General features: G+C 36.9%; 1 protein-coding gene across 1 annotated transcript in view; it reads left to right on the top strand.

Annotated features, from left to right (window-relative positions):
* Positions 1-18,280, top strand: part of MALRD1 (MAM and LDL receptor class A domain containing 1) — a 269,347-nt gene that overhangs the window by 116,938 nt on the left and 134,129 nt on the right. Inside the window, exons 25-26 of the mRNA XM_074574506.1 lie at positions 1,798-2,045; positions 6,768-7,065. Coding sequence (XP_074430607.1) covers positions 1,798-2,045; positions 6,768-7,065 — 546 coding nt within the window. The remainder of the gene's footprint in view (positions 1-1,797; positions 2,046-6,767; positions 7,066-18,280) is intronic.

Raw genomic sequence — 18,280 nt, 5'->3', positions numbered from 1 at the left:
GAAGTTCATTTAATTTAAAATTGGTTGTTTGAGTTAGATTAGATAAATTGTCTTCTAGATATGACTATTTTTCTTTGTTGAATATAGAGATCCTACAAGGACATCTAAATTTATATTAGGTAACACGCAATTTATAAAGCATTAGCAGGGATGTTCAGTACTCATGCCTTGAGGTCTTGATTCCTGAAAACATGCCTTTAAAACAAAATGGTCAGTTGCATGCATGAATTTCATTGACTCGAGATGGAATTTGTAAGTAATTGAAGGAATTTAACTAGGATCATGAAATACGAAGTAACTAAATGATCATACAGCAAAAGATGAGAAGTGACAAATTTTATGGACAGTTGCATTCAGTTGAGGTAAACTACAACCTATGTTTTCTAATCTTTTCATTTAGCACATCAGGTTTGGTTTTTTTTTAATTATTTCAGATGGCAACATATTTGCAGACAAAGGTAAATGATAGTGAAGCTATTTTTGCGAAACAGTCCATATTTTTAAGAAAAATTTTCTAGCTTCTTTGCCACCCTTACAACCTCCACAAAGAAAAATCCAAGGAAGAAATCTTTCATCTGATTTCAGCCTGAAATTTTAGAGGTAGCTGTCTGTATGGTTTTGGTCCATGTGTAAACTCCATGGATTTTAGCTCCTTGGCCTCATTACTGAGGCTTCTGACCAGCTGCTAATTAAAAAAAAAAGCTACTTTTAAGTGGCTGAACTTTATAAGACCCCAGAAGAGGCTCACATTCTGTTTACATTTTACAAGAGAGCTTTTGTCATGTCTTATATTGTCAGAGCAAATAATCCATACAGCTTCCAAATTTATCTTCAAAGCACTTTCCTTTCCAGCAATAATAGTAGGAATATTCAGGGCACAGTTGAAAGTCTCTTGAAGGCTCTGCCGAAATTCAAGCTTATTTCAGCAAGTTTAGTCTTACTTGGTAATCATTATACTGAAGTTATAGATGCATAGAGGAAAAAATTATACACAGCTTAAACTTCTGGAGTGATGCAATGGTCTTAACCTTAATTTATGGGGACAGCTGACTCACCATGCTGGCTATTTCAAGATTGGAAAATCGGTAAAGAGCATGCATGTTGTTTCATACAAAAATCAACCAAAATTATGACAGCTTTCTCTTTTTCTAGGCATTAAATACAATTTAAGGAGAAATGTTGATAATCATTTATGTTTGCATATTGGCTAAGAAATTACATGTGTGAATTCTTCTGGAAACAAGTAAAAGTAAACTAACTATGGGTGTGATTCAGCTCAAAGTTAGCACACCTGCATTTATGTTTTACCTATATGTGTCTATATGGAAGTTGTGTCTTTATGGTGCTCAACATATCCATTTGGATGGCTTTCTGTTCCCTAAATATAGGCATTTATTATCATTTTCACCTGACCTTAACGTGTTGCTCCATAAAGTTTTCTGCAGATGTCTTGGTCACCCTATGGAGGGCACCAATTGACCTTTGCCTGTAAGACCTTGAAGAGCCATTCAGCTTGACCTAAAATAGATTGCTGTATTTGGTTTCTTTTATACTAAGGACCCTGGTGACTATAATGGGATCACAGAGGTGTACCTCATATATATTCAGTTTTGTCCTATCCTTTTATTATATCCTAGAACATTAAAAATGATCTGTTTAATAAGATACATGGATATTATTTTTTCTATAGAAGCACTATTTTTCCTTTTACGGATTTGAGTACTAAGTTGTAGTATAAGTACCTAATCAACTTCTCGACAAAAAATCTCTTTTCATGTGTGTGCAAATGTCTTTCAGGTACATCTATTGGGCATTGCAATTTTGAGTTTGATCTTTGTGGATGGAAGCAAGATGAAAATGACGATTTTGACTGGAACCTCAGAACCAGCAGTACCAGAAAAATGGGCACTGGCCCAGCTACTGATCATACATTACAAGACCCATCTGGTCATTATATTTTTATAAGGAGTTCATTTCTTCAGCTGCCAGGACAGAAAGCCAGGATTTCTAGTCCTGTCCTAAGCAGAAGGAATAAAGACTGCAAGGTATGTGGGGGTGTGGTACTATCAGGAGTGCAGAATTTTATTTCTAGATTGCACGAAGATAATATTCCTAAATTGAATAGAGATAATCACTGAGATATTTCTTAAGAAAAAACGAACATGTTGCAGAAGAGTCAGGGAAATAAGTCATAAGGAAATCTTATTTCCTTGAAATTATAAGAAAGCGTGTATCTCGTTGGGGGAGAAGAATGATTTCTTTAAGTAAATAGGTACTCTGGGAGATTCAGATGAAGCTGACAGTGAATGCAGCGTCTGATTTAGAATATGTCTTATGTGACACCAGACTTGAGTAGCATAAAGCTATGGTAATGGTTTGTGATTTTATGGAGAAAATGTGTATAAATACAGTAACAATTGACTTTCAAAGAGTACAACTGCGAATGGAAGGATGTGTGACAGAAGGCTTTGTCACCAACTCTCCTCTAGAGAATGGAGAAAAATAAGCCTTTATTTTCCAGTACATTACAGCACAACGATTTGAGCTTTATCATTTCTCTGCAAACCCGGATTAAAAAGTTTTCTGGTTTTGATATATCTTTTACAGCCTTTGTTAAAATGGCAACATGTCGTTTCATAAGACATGTTTCAGAACATATCTATCAGAATCTGCTACAGGAACAACATGCTGAAAAAGTGAATTTTCCAGAAAGTTGAACTATGCGTTACTTTGAGATGGTATTTTTATGAATTTTCACAGTCTTTAAGTGTCAAGGCAAAAATGAGTGGTATCTCAGTTTCCAACATCAGTGTCAAACACAAAATGGAAGTTTAAACATTAATAATTGCCAATAATTCTAATTACTAATCAAATTAGTAATAATTTAAAATCAGTAATTACGAATAGAGCTACCGAAATATCTGTATACGTTATTTACATGGAGAGGAATATTGTGCATAAATGGAGCTGCTGTGAGAGGGAGAGTGGTACTTTTAGCCTTTGGAAAATTAACAAAGGAAAATTTATAGAGATTTTAGAAAATTAGCGAGGCAGGATTGGCTTAACATTTTCAGGGAAAATTTGGGAATGGGTTCCCAGAACTGAAGAAGTGATCTGGAAAAAAACCAAGCAAGCCTAGTGGGGGGAAAAAAAAAAAGATATTAGTATATGAAGTTATTTCAACATTTGATTTGATATGAAGGAAATAATATCTCAAATAGTTAATTAAGATCTAAAACTTCATCCTAACAGATCAGACAGTCCCTAAAACTATTTTACTCCATTCTGTGAGTTATTAGAGTTGAAAGGAAGTGTGAACAACAAGTGGTCTAAGTCGTATGCCAGCCTAGAATCTAGAGTAAAGAATTTTGGAACTACTGTGAGTAAAAACAACATTCAGGCTATTATTTTGCTAATTATTTTGCTATTAACACACGAAGATCAGTCTAACTTGGCAACAGAAATGTTTGTTGGCTATCTGCTTTACCCAGTTAAATAAGGTCAAGAGCTCTCTAATGATCTGCCCATAAAATAGCCACTTTGCTCTCCAGCATTTGGAGCATCTTCACTACCAATGCCACACTTGGAATTCTTACTCCATCTGTTTGTTGGAGATACTGGTCTAGTAACTTGCCTGAGAGATAATACCAGTGTCTTTATATTTATGGAAGATATAAAATTTGATTGAGTTTCTCCTGTAAAATAGGATACGTAATAATTTTGCATTAGGTTTTTGTCCTCATTTTGGAAGTTCACCTTTATACATCTATCTAATAACTAGCTCCGCCAAGAGGATAATCTTGGTGAAGATAAGACATTTTTTTAAAAGCCTTTGAATTGAACTGATTGTGTGATCACCGCACTATGGTCATCAAATGAAGGTTGCCATAGACTGAAATAGTCCTAAACAGTTTTACTGTATACGCAGATGACATCTCTGTTCAAAATGTCCACTCATTTGCCTCTAGGTCCATTTTTCTCCTACTCACTACTCATGAGGAAAATCAAAAGTCATAAAGAGTTTGTCTGACACTTGGAAAGAGTTCTGCTTATGCTTGGGATTTCTAAGCAGTTCATTTGATTGAAATCTTCTGGCTGTTTGAAAACTCTCAAAACTCTTTGTAGACAAGAAAGTCAGGAAGTACTAAACATAAATGTATTGATTTTACGATCAAAACAAAGCTCTAGTAATTTCAGTATGTCAGGAGCAAAACTTAATCTAGCCATTATAAAATATCATCAAAATTTGAGCCATAAAATTAGTTACAAACACAACCAGTTGTTATAATCCCTTTAGTTTTCAAAAATCTATGATAAATTCTTCAGGATAGACCTGAAAAATTAAGTAGCCAACTGGTGGATGCCAAGATCCAGAGAACCTTGGAGAGCTAAGACTAGAGAGCTAGCCTATGTTCTGATGCGAAGCAAATTAAGTACGGGAATGAATATTTTACACGCATTGTAATTCAAGCCTGAGTAATGTGGATCCCCAGCCCTGAAATGGCTTGGATACATGCTTAAAATCAAATTTGTGTATGACTGTTATCAAGATGATGTTACTACTATATAATATATCTAGAAATGAAGTAATAGAACAGAGGAACGGCATGTTGACTTCAATACACAAAATTATTCAGTGTAATTGAGATAAGGATATTGGAAATAAATGTGAAGTCCAGAAAGTGATGTTGGGGGCTGGGGGGGGGGGCGGGGCTTGTATTAATTCATTGATCATAAAAGAAATGCAAACATACAAAATACAGTCTGGTAGTTTTGAAAAGAACTGCAGTCAATCAGGAGCAGTGTGGTGGGGAGTTCTATGAAAATATTTGCTAGAATTTAATTACAGTTAAAGAATCAAACAAAATTCAGCAGTAGTAAAAAGAAATAGAAATTGATCCTAAAAATGTGAAAATCATGATGTAGTATATAGATATACACGTATATTGAATAGGCTAACCTCATTTAAAGAATGATTTTAAGAGAAACAGACTAGTTTCCTGCATGACAGGAAATATCTCCATACAAGAAAACTATATTTCATAGAATCATAGAATGGTTAGATTTGGAAGCAATCTTAAAGATCATCTAGTTTCAAACCCCTTGCCATGGGCAGGGACAGCTTCCACTATACCAGGCTGCTCAAAGCCCCATCCAGCCTGGCCTTGAACGCTTCCAGGGATGGGGCATCCACAACTTCTCTGGGCAACCTGTGTCAGTGCTTCACTATCCTCACAGTAAATAATTTCTTTCTAATATCTACTCTAAATCTAAACCGAAATTCTTTCGGTTCAAAACTGTTACCCCTCATCCTGTCACTACAGGCCCTGATCAAGAGTCCCTCCCCATCTCTCCTGTAGGTCCCCTTTAGGTTCTGGAAGGCTGCTATAAGGTCTCCCCAGAGCCTTCTCTTCTTCAGACTGAACCCCAACTCTCTCAGCCTGTCTTCATAGGAGAGGTGCTCCAGCCCTCAGATCATCTTTGTGACCCTCCTCTGGAATCGTTCCAACAGGTCCATGTCCTTCTTATATTGGGGGCCTCAGAGCTGGACACAGTACTCCAGGTGGGGTCTCACAAATGTGGAATAGAGGGTCTGAATCACCTCCTTAGACCTGCTGGCCACTTCGTTGCACAGGAAACATTCCGAAAGTTAAAATAATAAAACTTTCAAAAGAATTATAACACAAAGCCCTTGGTGGTTTTACTAATCAATAATTAGAGAAAATCAATTAAAATCAATTAAATAGATATTTGTGAGTTTTTTTAAAAAAATAATATATTTATGCAATACAAAAGACTGCAGAAGCCTATGAAATCCTATAGCACCAGGTAACATAAAGGGACGTGACTTCACATTTACATGGGTGTCATAATATTCGCTATTATTTTTTTATAGCTATAATAAATAGGATAGAGTTTTCATTCTTTACGGCTTGTGCTATGCATACGACTAGGAAGAAATTTGAGCTATAGACATGGTCTCGCATATTATAACATGAATTGCCTTATTTTCAGGGTCCTACGTCATTCTTGGAAGTATTCTGATCTTTGTCAGAAACAAGATATTGAACTAGATTAAGTATTCATTTGATCAAATACAAGTATTCCTTTGTTGCTCTTGAATTGAAAATAACTGAGAAAGCAGTTAATGGTGATGATTCTTCACAGTGATTTTTTTAATGTTCTGTTGATCTTACTTCTGTACTTCATAGTTTATTTTCCCATTTTTACTAAAAAAAAAAGTTAAATAATAAAATCACTGCTTTCTTACCCGAGAACCTCTTATGCTTTATTTTAGCTACTGTTTTGCATTTCTTCAGTCCACGTGGAAGTTTTTCTCCCACGTTAGATTAAACTATTTTCTAATCACACACTCTGTAATCTAGCACAAACACGTTTATAACCAGAGCAGTGTTGAGTAAACTGAAGTTACTTCCCTTATGGTAAATGGCAGTGCTCCATTCCTGTTTTCTTATCAAGTATTTTCATTCTTTTCATTTACATGCAAGTTATTCAAAAGAAATGTAAGATCAGCTGTCACGGTTTTGTAATGCTGGCTCCCAAGTTTGGTTTATGGAATATTTCAAAAATTTTCACTGGTAGGTCTTTCTGTGTGTGTTTTAATTAAATTGGGTTTGAATCAGTAAAATTAAGGGCTATTCTGAATGCTACTAATAATGCTCCATTTAATAATTAAGGTAAATACAATAGCAGAATGTGTCTGAAGTCACCTAGTGTATACTTGATGCTACTGTTCTTGCTTACAGATACTTTTCTATTACCATATGTATGGAGCTCACATTGGATCATTGATTGTCTACCAGAGGACTACAGCGAAACATGAAAAAATTCTCTTTAATCTTACTGGAAACCAGGGAAATTTCTGGCAGCGTAAGGCACTGATCCTGGCTGGAGATGGAGATGAAGATTTCCAAGTTGTCTTTGAAGGGATAGCTGGAAAAGGTCCCAAAGATGGCATAGCACTTGATGACCTCACGTTATCCAGGGAGTGCTTACCATCCCAGGAGTTTTTACCAGCAGAACCCACAACCCTACCTCCAACAGGTATGTTCCTGCTATGGACAAACAGTATCTGTCTGTAAGTCTAAAAGAATGAATAGCAGCATTGTTTTCATTTGTCTCTCCTTCAAAGAGAAATAGAATACATAGTTTGCTATAGTTTCTAAGTAGATCTTTGAAATTCTAATAAAATTATTTTATGAAATAATTGTTTGGATACTGAGTCAACGCTTGTGAATCTGCAAGACTTACTGTCCAGCGGTGTATACTTAGACAATATCCTCCTTAATTCAGTGGGATTTATTTATCAATAGCTGTAAAAAATAGCTGTTGTAAAATAAAGAATTAAGAGCAGTACATAGCCAATATGGACAGATCGCAATAAGGCCAGCAGGCTTTAATGCTTTTTGGCTAGTGGGAATTCCTATTTATACTGTTTTTTGGGCACCATATCCACCTTGTTCCCATGTGGTGTGGTGCCAGCATTGGTACAATTATTTGCACCGTCCTCACTTACTGCACAAGGGAAATAAGACTCAGAAAAATTTTACCAAAAATAATAAAGTTCTGATGGGGATGGATCCCAAGGTAAGAGCTGCTCCTGAAAGCACTGCTACTGTTCATTACTAATATTTACTTGGACACACTTGGATGAAGGAGAGCCTCTTTCTGACAGAACAGGACAAATCTCTTTCCTCCTTCCACATTTATCACCAGAGCTACTGAAATGTAAACCCCCAAAGTGGAACTTAGGAGATGCATTTTGTGCCGGGGCCTACTACAAATTTCCTGCATGGCTGCGGCAAGTCATTTTATCTCACTTCTCTGTCTTTCTGATCAATAAAACAAAGTTAATATTTCCCAATGTCAAGGACTACCGGGAGAATGGATCATTAATTTATGTGAGCTGCTTGGCTTTGTTACTGCTGCTAATGAGTAGTCTTCCCCTTTAGGATATCATTAAGCACTGCTCAGGCACTGGGAAATAACACTGATGAGATTACATCAAACCTAAGAAATTATACTGTACTTTGTACACAAGATAAACAGGAAAGATATGGGCGATGTTTTCCAGATATTATCTCTGATAAGTTGCCAGCTACAGTATGTAGTATTGGCTTCCTACTTCTGTCAGAACAGTCATGGAAATTTATTGCAAATGAGACTGGTGTTTTAAAGTTCATCTTTATCTGAATGTTACCCCAAGAAGAACACTAGCTGAGATTTCTGATTCTTTATTTTTGATGTTTTCAGACTCTGTCCTCTTAATGGTAGATGCAAGTCCCTGTGGCAGTGTTAGAAACTTTAAAAGCTTTGGTTTTGATAGTAAAGGATGTTCCAAAACACTTTTATGATGTATATAATAAAAAAGCTACTAAAATCTCAGGAAAAAGCCACCAGAGACCGATTTCTTATTGTAGCTCATCTAAGGTGTACTTTGTGAACTTTGTAGATTCACAACACTTCGAGATAATGGTCTGAATTCATCCTTATAGCAAACTATCTTTTCTATACCAACAGTTTTCACGTGTTCCGGACAAGAGTTTACATTAGCCACTGAGGGTTCCAACTTACAGCTACTATTTAGCTGTGATATCTGTTTGGAACGTTGCTTGAAATGCGGGCTTAGAAACCTGAGTGTGAAATCTACTCCTGCCTACAGAAATGTTCTGAACAGTGGCAAAACGCATGCTAGAGGCTGTGAAAAGTGCTCTGTGATATAACTTTATATACTTGAGCCAGCTAGAATGACCACAATGATCAGCTGCAAAAATCTGTTCTCCTGGACTTCTCTACTTATATGTGGAGACAAAGGAGAGTTTAACCAAAAGTGAAACTCTTATATCCACTGCTCAATTCTTTTTTTTAACGTTTCTGAGGATGAAGAACATCATACAGCAGAGATCTGCTCCTTCCTTGTCTCCAGCCAAAGAGAATATACTTAAGAAAGTTGAAATGTTATATCTCTGAGAGAGAGATTTGTAGCTTTTGAGGTCTATTCTCATAAAATGACAATGCAGAATTGATAGTGATGCATAGTTTTCTAGCTGTTTGATATGCTTCCTCTACTATATTTTTACAAGTGTTTCCTTTTCTCAGGACTTACGAGGAATGTTTCCTTCATTTTAGGTACTCAAAATAGCACAGGGCATAGTAACTGTCATAATGTTTTCCTCCCCTTCTCTTCACCCAAATTAAGTTTGGTTATTCAACATTCTTTCTCACGGTTTGAAGAGCTTACTTTGTAATTTTTATGACATACCAATCTACAACAGGTATTCTGCAAACTGATCAAACCACATCAAATAACAAAAAAAAAATCTGATACAGTTCCTTTTTAATGTCTTTTTTTTGAAAAATCAGAATTCTTTGCACACATCAAGGGAGACTCTTCTGAGTATTATAAGCAATATCACTGTGTAACACAAGTATACTAAGGTGGTCTGTGCTTGTTATTTCTGCACATAGAGAGCTATGGCAATGGATATAGTGTAAGGACTAAATAGAATAGAGGTATTAAATGTTCAGACTCTCACTGTTCAGAAGCATTGTCCCCTGACTCCATGTAAACTCTCTGAACTTCCGAACATTAAAAAAAAAATCCATTCTAGGTGAGTTGTTTTTCTTCCAGATAAAAATGCAGTAATACTTAGAGGCTGAATGCAAGCACTGGACAACTAGAAAAAATAATTTTGAAAGTTATCATTGTCATTTTCTGTAGACTGACAGCATGCTGTAGACTGTCCTCATGATGCTGCTTAGCAACAGCGATGCTGAAATGGAAAGCCACCGAGAGCTGCTTAAAATGCTGTGCCTGAGCAACAATAAACATCATTTTAGGCTGGCACTTATCAACTCCTTACTGTATGAATAATGATGCATGGGAGAATATTGGGTTTTGCTAATATCCTACAATGGTACTGTGTGTAGGAAGCTGCAAAGACAGTTTTGTTCTACCACTGCTACTTATGCCCTTTGCTGTGTCTCTGCAGTGTGGCCAGATTCGCAAGTTAGATTCTGCCCCGTGTAAGTGTCTGCCTGTACCCACATCAGCCCAGGAACAGCCCTTGGCCACACTGAACACTTGAAAAGTTGCAATTCCAGCCTTGTTTCCTCTGAAATAACTTTCACCTTCCTGTGGACCTGGCCAGCTGGCAGGACTGTGTAGGTCAGGTAGCATATTTAACACTTAACCACTCTTTCTCTCCATTACATTTCAAAGATGCAGTAACACCTATTTTCTGTATGCTTTTCCCAATAGAAGGGATTTAATAGTTTTCACAGAATCACAGAATGGTAGGGTTGGAAGGGACCTCTGGAGATCATCTAGTCCAACCCCCCTGCCAGAGCAGGGTCACCCAGAGCAGGTGGCACAGGAACGCGTCCAGGTGGGTTTTGAATGTTTCCAGAGATGGAGACTCCACCACCTCTCTGGGCAGCCCATTCCAGAGCTCTGTCACCCTCAAAGTGATCAAAAAAGGACAGACATATATGATACTTCTTCCTAATGTTCCTAATACTTCCTTTTTAGGAGATCTTATGAACTGAATGTAGTTTTACATATGTAGTAAACCTTAATGTATTTGCCTTTTGTATAGAGTCTGGTTTCCCTGGGAACACATTCAAAAGTTTATCTCCCTCCTCATTTTTGGCAGCAAGTTGTGCAGGTCTGCCACCTGCTGAGAAAGCAACTCTGTTTTCACCCTGTCTCCTGTTCGACAATGTCTTTCACTGAAAATGTTGGTGAACAACGGACAAACCCGCTTACTCCATATTGATCTCTATGCAATTGTCTTTAAGTAGCATTACACGCTGAAGGACTTCCAAGTTATTTCTTGCATGGAAACTATTCCATATGTTTTCCTTTCTCTGACTTTTTAAAAAATCTGCTATAATCTTTTCAGATTATAAAATCAGGTCTGTGTAGACTGTTTAGGAAATGAGTGAACAGTGGAATGATACTGTAGTGAAAGGATTATTTTTCTCTTTGCTCTCTTGCCTGATAAATCCTAAAGTTTTGTTTGCTTTGCCCTTTTTGGGCACTGGTCTGATGTGTTCCTGGAGCTATCTGGAGTACTCTGCGGTGTCACACCTTAGTAGTGGTAGTGACTGGAGCTCATCACCCACTTGTGAGGACATTGTGTTATTCTTTGTAACCCAGTTAACATTGCACTTCATTGCCAGTCACTCAGGATGCAATTCATTTCTTAACTGTGACTGTTTAGTTCAATTGTAGTAGTATAAGATACCTGACACACTTGCTTGGGGCTGGCAGCTATGTTACAGGGAGGATAGGAAAGTCCAACACCCTGCAATAGAGGATGATGTCAGGAAGGCTGCCCACGCATAACAAGCACTGGATACTGTCACTTTAAGCAGCTTCATCATCACAAAATACTTTTCCTGTTATTCATAGTTATTCCTAGCTCATATCACCCTGAATAACTTCATATCACTAGCAAACCTCCTTAACTCGTTACGCATGCACTTCCCTGGTCTTTTATGAGTAAGCATTAAAGAATACAGCCTTGCTACATTTTTTTGGTTTGTTGGTTGACTTTTGTTTGTTTTGGTTGGTTGTGTGTTTGTGTTTGGTTTTGTTTTGTTTTCTTCCAGACTGGTTTTTCAACCATTTTAGATCAAATGTTTAATTCACCAAAAAAAAAAAAAAAAAAAAAAAAAATTGTAGAGTTCAGTAGCATAGCTAAAATTAAAATAAATAAAGGCAAAGGAGGATAATAGTCAGGAAATCAGATTTGCCAAAATCCTTTCGTTTGAAATATTGCACAAAACTTTAGAGCATGCTCTAAAGACCAAAGGATATTGCTTATATCACTCTTTTGGAGATGTAATTAGATTTATAAAAATTTACAGACACATAAATAGAAACAACCTTGGCACTTATTCTAACTAATATATAATTACAAGAACGATCACATTTTATGCTTCAGTGCATAACGTGATCTCCTACTGAAAAGAGGAAAAAATGTCTCCTTATGCACAACTAATCAAATAAGAAAGCGTTTACATCTTCCTTTGAAGCAAACAGCATCGACCATTGTCTTAGAGAACAGGATGTGAAATAAGTAAAGTAGAATGTCTAAAGCACTTTCCAACCAATTCTGGGAAAAAACCAAACAAACAAGCAAAAAAACCCCCAAAAAACCCAAGCCTATAAAGAGTACTCATAATTTCTAATATGCCCCATAACTTTTGGAAGATAGAATATACCTATATAGTTGCCTTAATAGCATACAGCAGGGTTTTTTTCTTAATTAGTACCTGAACAGAAACAGGCTCTCAGATGTATCTAGAATGAAGTTCCATGCAAGTGGCAATTTTCATTTTCACCTATATAATAGTATGAAAAGAAAAGTTCATGGTTATAGTCTAGACTTCTAAAAATAATAAATTGACATGTTTAATTTCTTCTCTGTCCTTCTGGCACAAGATACAATTATTCCATACTTTTCAGAAAAATGGTGGAAATACTACAGAATAAGTAGATTGCTTTAGTAGCTGGACACAAAGCTAATAGTAGTCATGCATACAGGTGACTTGAATTCAGCTTCTACATGTATTGTCCAGCTGTTATGGAGAAAATGATCCTTTTATTGACAGCAAAGGAGACAAAATATATAGCCTGGATTTTCACATTGTACTTTCTGATTCTATGAAGCTTTCTCCAGCTGAATTTCAAGTCAGTGTAATTATAATAACTGTACTTTATCAATTTAATTGGAAATATCTGCCCTTGGTCAACCGATTTCATTCCAGTTTCTTGGTTTTGTTTGTTGCTAGCTAGGCCACTGATCCATCTCCTTTGTTTTTGAGGTCTATCCTTACCAGGCTTGGTTTTAAAAATGAAAACAATATGCCCATTTGCTAAAATAAAATAATAAAAAACCCCATTTATTTATACTAGTCTAATTTACAAAATAATTACAAAAATTTAGAATGGGTTGTAATTTTAAAGATACTTTGGAGTTAAAAATATTTTTTTCCAACATTCAGTGGGAATTTAGGATACATTTCTGTCCATAACCAATTGCAATATTTGTACATACAGTAAACTAGAGATAATTTGCAGAAGTTTCTCATACTTGCTTATGATTTTATCTCAAAGAAACAAAATGTTTCCCTTAGGTATTGCCAGACGTAATACCTTAAATGTGAAATAAAGCTCAAAGACTTTTTGGATCAGCAGTCATAGCAGAGCCTGAATTGGGCCCATAACTGATTACAACTCTAGAAACTGGACAACAGAACATGATTAATGTCATCTAAGGTCCTTGGAGGTAGGGCACTGTCAGCACTTGTTTTTGTGTTTGGCAAAACAGTTTAACATCTCCAAAACTTTCCTTAGCTATTGGGTCTCCACAGATAGCTTTCTGAGAAACGTGTCCCACAGCAGACATCCAAACAAATACCAGGTCAGGAGAAATGAATTTTCACCACTGCCAGTTTGACATGAGTCTCTGAGCAGCAGGTGAGGGCAGGTATTTATATCTACGTTCATGGTATGAACTGGTGATTCCTTTTGGCAATGGGTAGATGGGGTATGGGAATGGCTTTTCTAACCAAAGGCAAACTGTTTCTAAAAGTGCAAGAGGAATTCCTGATACTATATTTATAAAGGAGAACCCTGTTAAAGAGCCGTGCTCTTTTATTTTCTCCCTGCTGGGAGAATTAAGTAAGACGACTTTTACCAAATCTAAGCTTTCCCAGGACTATCAGTGATACTGGCATTATTAGCTCAGACCTTTCCCTATGTGTTACATATTCCATATGCAGACCCTGCCTCTGCCTGGGTGAACTGAGAACAGGAAAGTTCCAACACTACTTTGCTTTCCAAGAACTAACAAATTACCCTCACTTGAATGTAATTACTTTTCTCTCATTCATATAAAGTAGAGAAATAATGCTGCAGTACAGGGCATTCCTAGGAACATCAAGTGCTTTTACTGTGAAGCCAAGTCTTGCAACAGCAAAAGTGATCTGAAAAGAAGTTATATTCCACAGTATCTAGTCCTATTTTACCTTTAGTGCACTACATCTTTGCTGGGCATTTGAATTGTCTGGACATCCTGGAACAAAATTTGTATGTGTGGTTAAGACTGCAGGCATGCGTGTACTTTTCTCTCCCTCTCTAACTGTAGGAAACAAGCTGAATTTGAAGTGGCTTTTCAGTACATACTTATCAATAGTCACTTTGGACTGTATTTTACTTTTCTAGTTACGGTGTTTACATTTTCAATATGGTATGCATTAGACAATGAAGGACGTTATTTTGAATAAGGTATTTGTAAATTTTATTTGAAAGCTTAGCTTATATTTTGTGCTTTATATCAAAGAAGATTCCAAGTAATTCACTGCACTGCTTCATTTTCATGCTGTGATTTATTTTTTTCTCAAACTTCTCAACAGAATATGCCTCCCAACATACCTAACTAACTATCACAACATGTCCCTGGATTGCTGTTTAATGTTAGGATAAACAAAGTTAATAAACAAATGAGTGGTAAAAAGACTGTTAACTGTCAAAATGTACAAAGCATTCCTGAGTGTGGAAGGACCAAACTCGGTTAATGCTCAAAAGTGAGATCACTTTACATGCCTCACACAGAGAGAGGAGATTGAAGAAATGGAAATTCAAAAAAGTGCTTTTTTGATCTCTAGAAACTTCGAACTATCCAGAATACAGCAAAGGTTGTGTCACCAAGTAACCAATAATCACAGAAGTTCTCCACAAGAAAAATTGATGGGAGGTTATTGACTGAGGCTTCGTGGTCTTCACCAAGCACCGAGGAAAAAAAGCTAGCAGACATTCCTCTTCAGCTAGACTAGAGAGGGAATATGTTGGTGAACTGGAGAGAGCAAAGATTCTTTTCTCCTCCTTTCTTTTTTAGGAAGTGCTTCTTTGTTTGGGGAAAGCCCTGAATATTTGTGTGCTGCATTCTTAGGTATCTGAGTAAAAAATAAAGTTGTGGGGAGAGAGAAATAAAACCAGCTTAACATGCATAATGAATCTTTAAGTAACTTAAATCCAAATTTTATCAAACTTATCTAAGACTTAAAATATTTAGAGTGGGATTCAGCGCCGAGTAAAGACTCAGAGCAGATGTCATGTACACCTAGGTGTACTCAAGATGTGTTGGGGATCTAAATTCCAATGACAGTCAATATACTATATTGTTCTTTTGCTGCTCAGCTACTCAGGAGACAAATGAATTGCACCATCACAGGCATCTATTGTTATTCGTGACGCAGTAGGGTGTCTGAGAAATCACCACAGTGCTGCCAGGTGTGTAACAGAGGATGTATGGAAAGCATATGCCCTTCAGGGGTAGCAGCTGGTGACAAAGTATGTTGTCTTACACGTTTAAAGATGCTATGTGTGTGGGCAACTGAATAAAACCTTAGGTTTCTATTTTAGCATGATGTGATCACTCTTTGAGTCCAACAATTGCTACCAACCAGATGCCCACCAGTTTTAATTGCAATTTAAACACCTAGCTTGCCTACATGTAGATATAAAGGTATATATCGCTTTGTGAGCTGATATATCTAAGTTTTTATTTTAGAACTCTTATTAACATAGTTTTATTTTCATCGTCTCTTACAGGTCTCTCTCTTTTCCTTGGTTGGTTTAGATTTACTTTATCAGAAATGTTTTTTGAGTTGCCTTGCTGTTAGCTTTAACAGAAATGACTGCCAAGTGCTGAGCAGTTGTGTTGAGAGCCTTAGAGTGTTGGAAGATACGGCGTGTTTCCCACAATACTGGTGCAGTATCTCAGCTATGGGATAGGCACACACTCGTTTACCCATAGACTAAACAGTTGTTGTGGGATGGCAGTGCATGATGTCACCTCCCTATGACGTCTGCTTCTGGTCATGCTGCAGCCTGCCACTCTGGGTGCTCTATTAGCAATGCCCTTTTGCATGCACCGTACAGAATGAGATTTTGTCCTCAGTAGATGTTGCGTGAAAGGGGGCCAAGCGGCTTTGGCAGAAAATAAACCCCCTTGCGTTCTAACACTCCTCACCGAGGTGGGAGGCTAGGCGCGGCTAAGTTTAAATTCTGAGTGATGCCCAATTCAGCACTATCAGTCCAATCGCGTTTAATATGTATTAAACTATTACGATTTGTATACACTAATAGTGGACTGCACCTTCAGTCTAGTCGTGCTCATGAACTAGCACAGCCACTCTCGAGTCTTTGGTCGCGTTCAGTGAGAAATTGAAACGACTAGCTACTTAAAAAGTGCAGTTTATTTAAACAACAGATATGTAGGTTCTTAGGATTGCTGGTGATAAATACACTGTCTGCAAAGCACGTGCAAATTAAAGTATTGTTACATATACAGAATACGCGACAAAGTTATAAAAATACAGCCTGGCTATAAACGTAGAAAAGAGAGTCTCTAGAGAAATTTCTAAGTTTCCCGAGAAAGCATTCGGTATAATCTAAGTCTTACCCAGAGGCGTCCCTATGGGGAGGAAGAGAGGCTCAGCCCGTCCACTGCTCCCAGAAGTCAGTGATGTAATTCTTTGTGATGGTGTCTTCCCTGAGTGTCCCCCCTCTCTCGGGCTATTTTTATACTATTTGTTATCTTCAAGGTGGAGTTTGAGTGACTTTAGTCATACATACTTTTATCATGATTGGTGTAAATTTTTCTCGCTTCACAATTAAAGGTATAGTTTACGAGAAATTCAGGGCGCAGACTCAAGGAGTGGTCGCACCTTGGAGGCAGGTAGCCTTTGGGATGGAGGTGTGTTTTGGTATTATAATGACATTATAATGAGAAAAGTTCGCACAAAGGACAGCATTTCATCAAAATTTGACGAAATGTTGGCTCTGAGTAGCGTGTAGGCCGCTTATCTGTTCCATAGTACCATCTCGTTCCTATACCTGCTATACGTCACAAGGGAAAGCCACAGAACAAGCGCGTTCCGTTCCATCCCTCGTGTAGTTTCCCAAACAACCTTGTACAGGGAATCGCAGATGTTGCATTCTTCGCATGCCAGCTGCGGCTGTATTCTACCTCAGAAGCCTCTTGATTTTATGACTTCCCTTAATGTGTGAACAATGCTGTACTTTTGTATTTTTTAGCCAATTTAGTAATTATTCCACAGGAGATACTTCTGTTCTATTCTAAAATTTAAAAGGTCAGATTACTGCCTTAAAAATGATAGAAATTAAGAGTCTAGAAAGAATTCATAGCTGTTATGGGAGAATATGCCTTCAAATATGCTTTCTTGTTTAGTATGTGTTTAGTTTAAAGACCTTTTATCTCTTTTAAGGGCTTTAGTGTAATTGAACTAATAATAGACTTTAATATTTTGTGTGATTTATTCAGCACTGCTACTTTTTAGACACCCAGTACAAGATTTTTATCTTGGTAAAAGTGTTTATGAATTGGCTGCATAAAGCTTTACATGTGCCATCTTTACTTTGGTGCTACTACAGCTCAGCTTGAGGATGTGTAAAGCATCATTTGCATATTATGTCAAAAACTAGAATGTGCCTTGTTTGACACAAAGGTTTTCGAACTAGTATTTGTAGTAAATGTCCTTCTATAAGGCTGAATTAAGTTACAAGGTCTGCTACTAGCACAACGGCCAAATGTCTGTCTTCTAACAGATGCCTTTGAAGTTGTGTAGGATATGATATTTTCCAGTTTTTGGTTTATCATTTGGTTTTTATGGAGCTATTTGCAATTATGTGGGACTGTAAGAAAAACCTGCATTGTTTTCCAAATAGACTAAATAGTTTCCATAACTCTGCTGCTCAAATTCTGGGTTTTGATTCCAGATCTTTTCACTAGTTGAATGGGTGCTTACATTTGTAGAACAATATAGTTGATGAGCACATATTTTGTTGAGCATCATCTGGAAGATTCTGTGTAACTAGATAGAGAATGCACAAGCATGTAAAGATGTGGTATCAAAAATTCTTTTACTAGCCTGATGAAAACTGACATGAGGAATTATTTTCTACAAAAAACAAAGCAACCTATTGTATGTGAAGAATCTGGGGATGATGTGGTAAGACAAGTTATTACATCAGAAGAAAATGGATACCAATTTCAGTGAATAACACCCAGAATGTCAATGCAATTTTTTTTCTTAAGAGTAATCCTAGTTTTCTGAAGAGTTCTAATAACATACTTCCATGCTAAGTATGCAATAGCTAACTAGATAGAGAACTGAATGAAACTGGAAGTTGAAACACTAGTTTCTTAGAGTGATAAATGAT

The sequence above is a fragment of the Larus michahellis genome, chromosome 2 (genome assembly GCF_964199755.1).
Source record: "Larus michahellis chromosome 2, bLarMic1.1, whole genome shotgun sequence".
Classification (NCBI taxonomy): Eukaryota; Metazoa; Chordata; class Aves; order Charadriiformes; family Laridae; genus Larus; species Larus michahellis.
The sequence above is the reverse complement of the archived record's forward strand: the minus strand, read 5'-3'. Positions and strand labels throughout refer to the sequence as shown.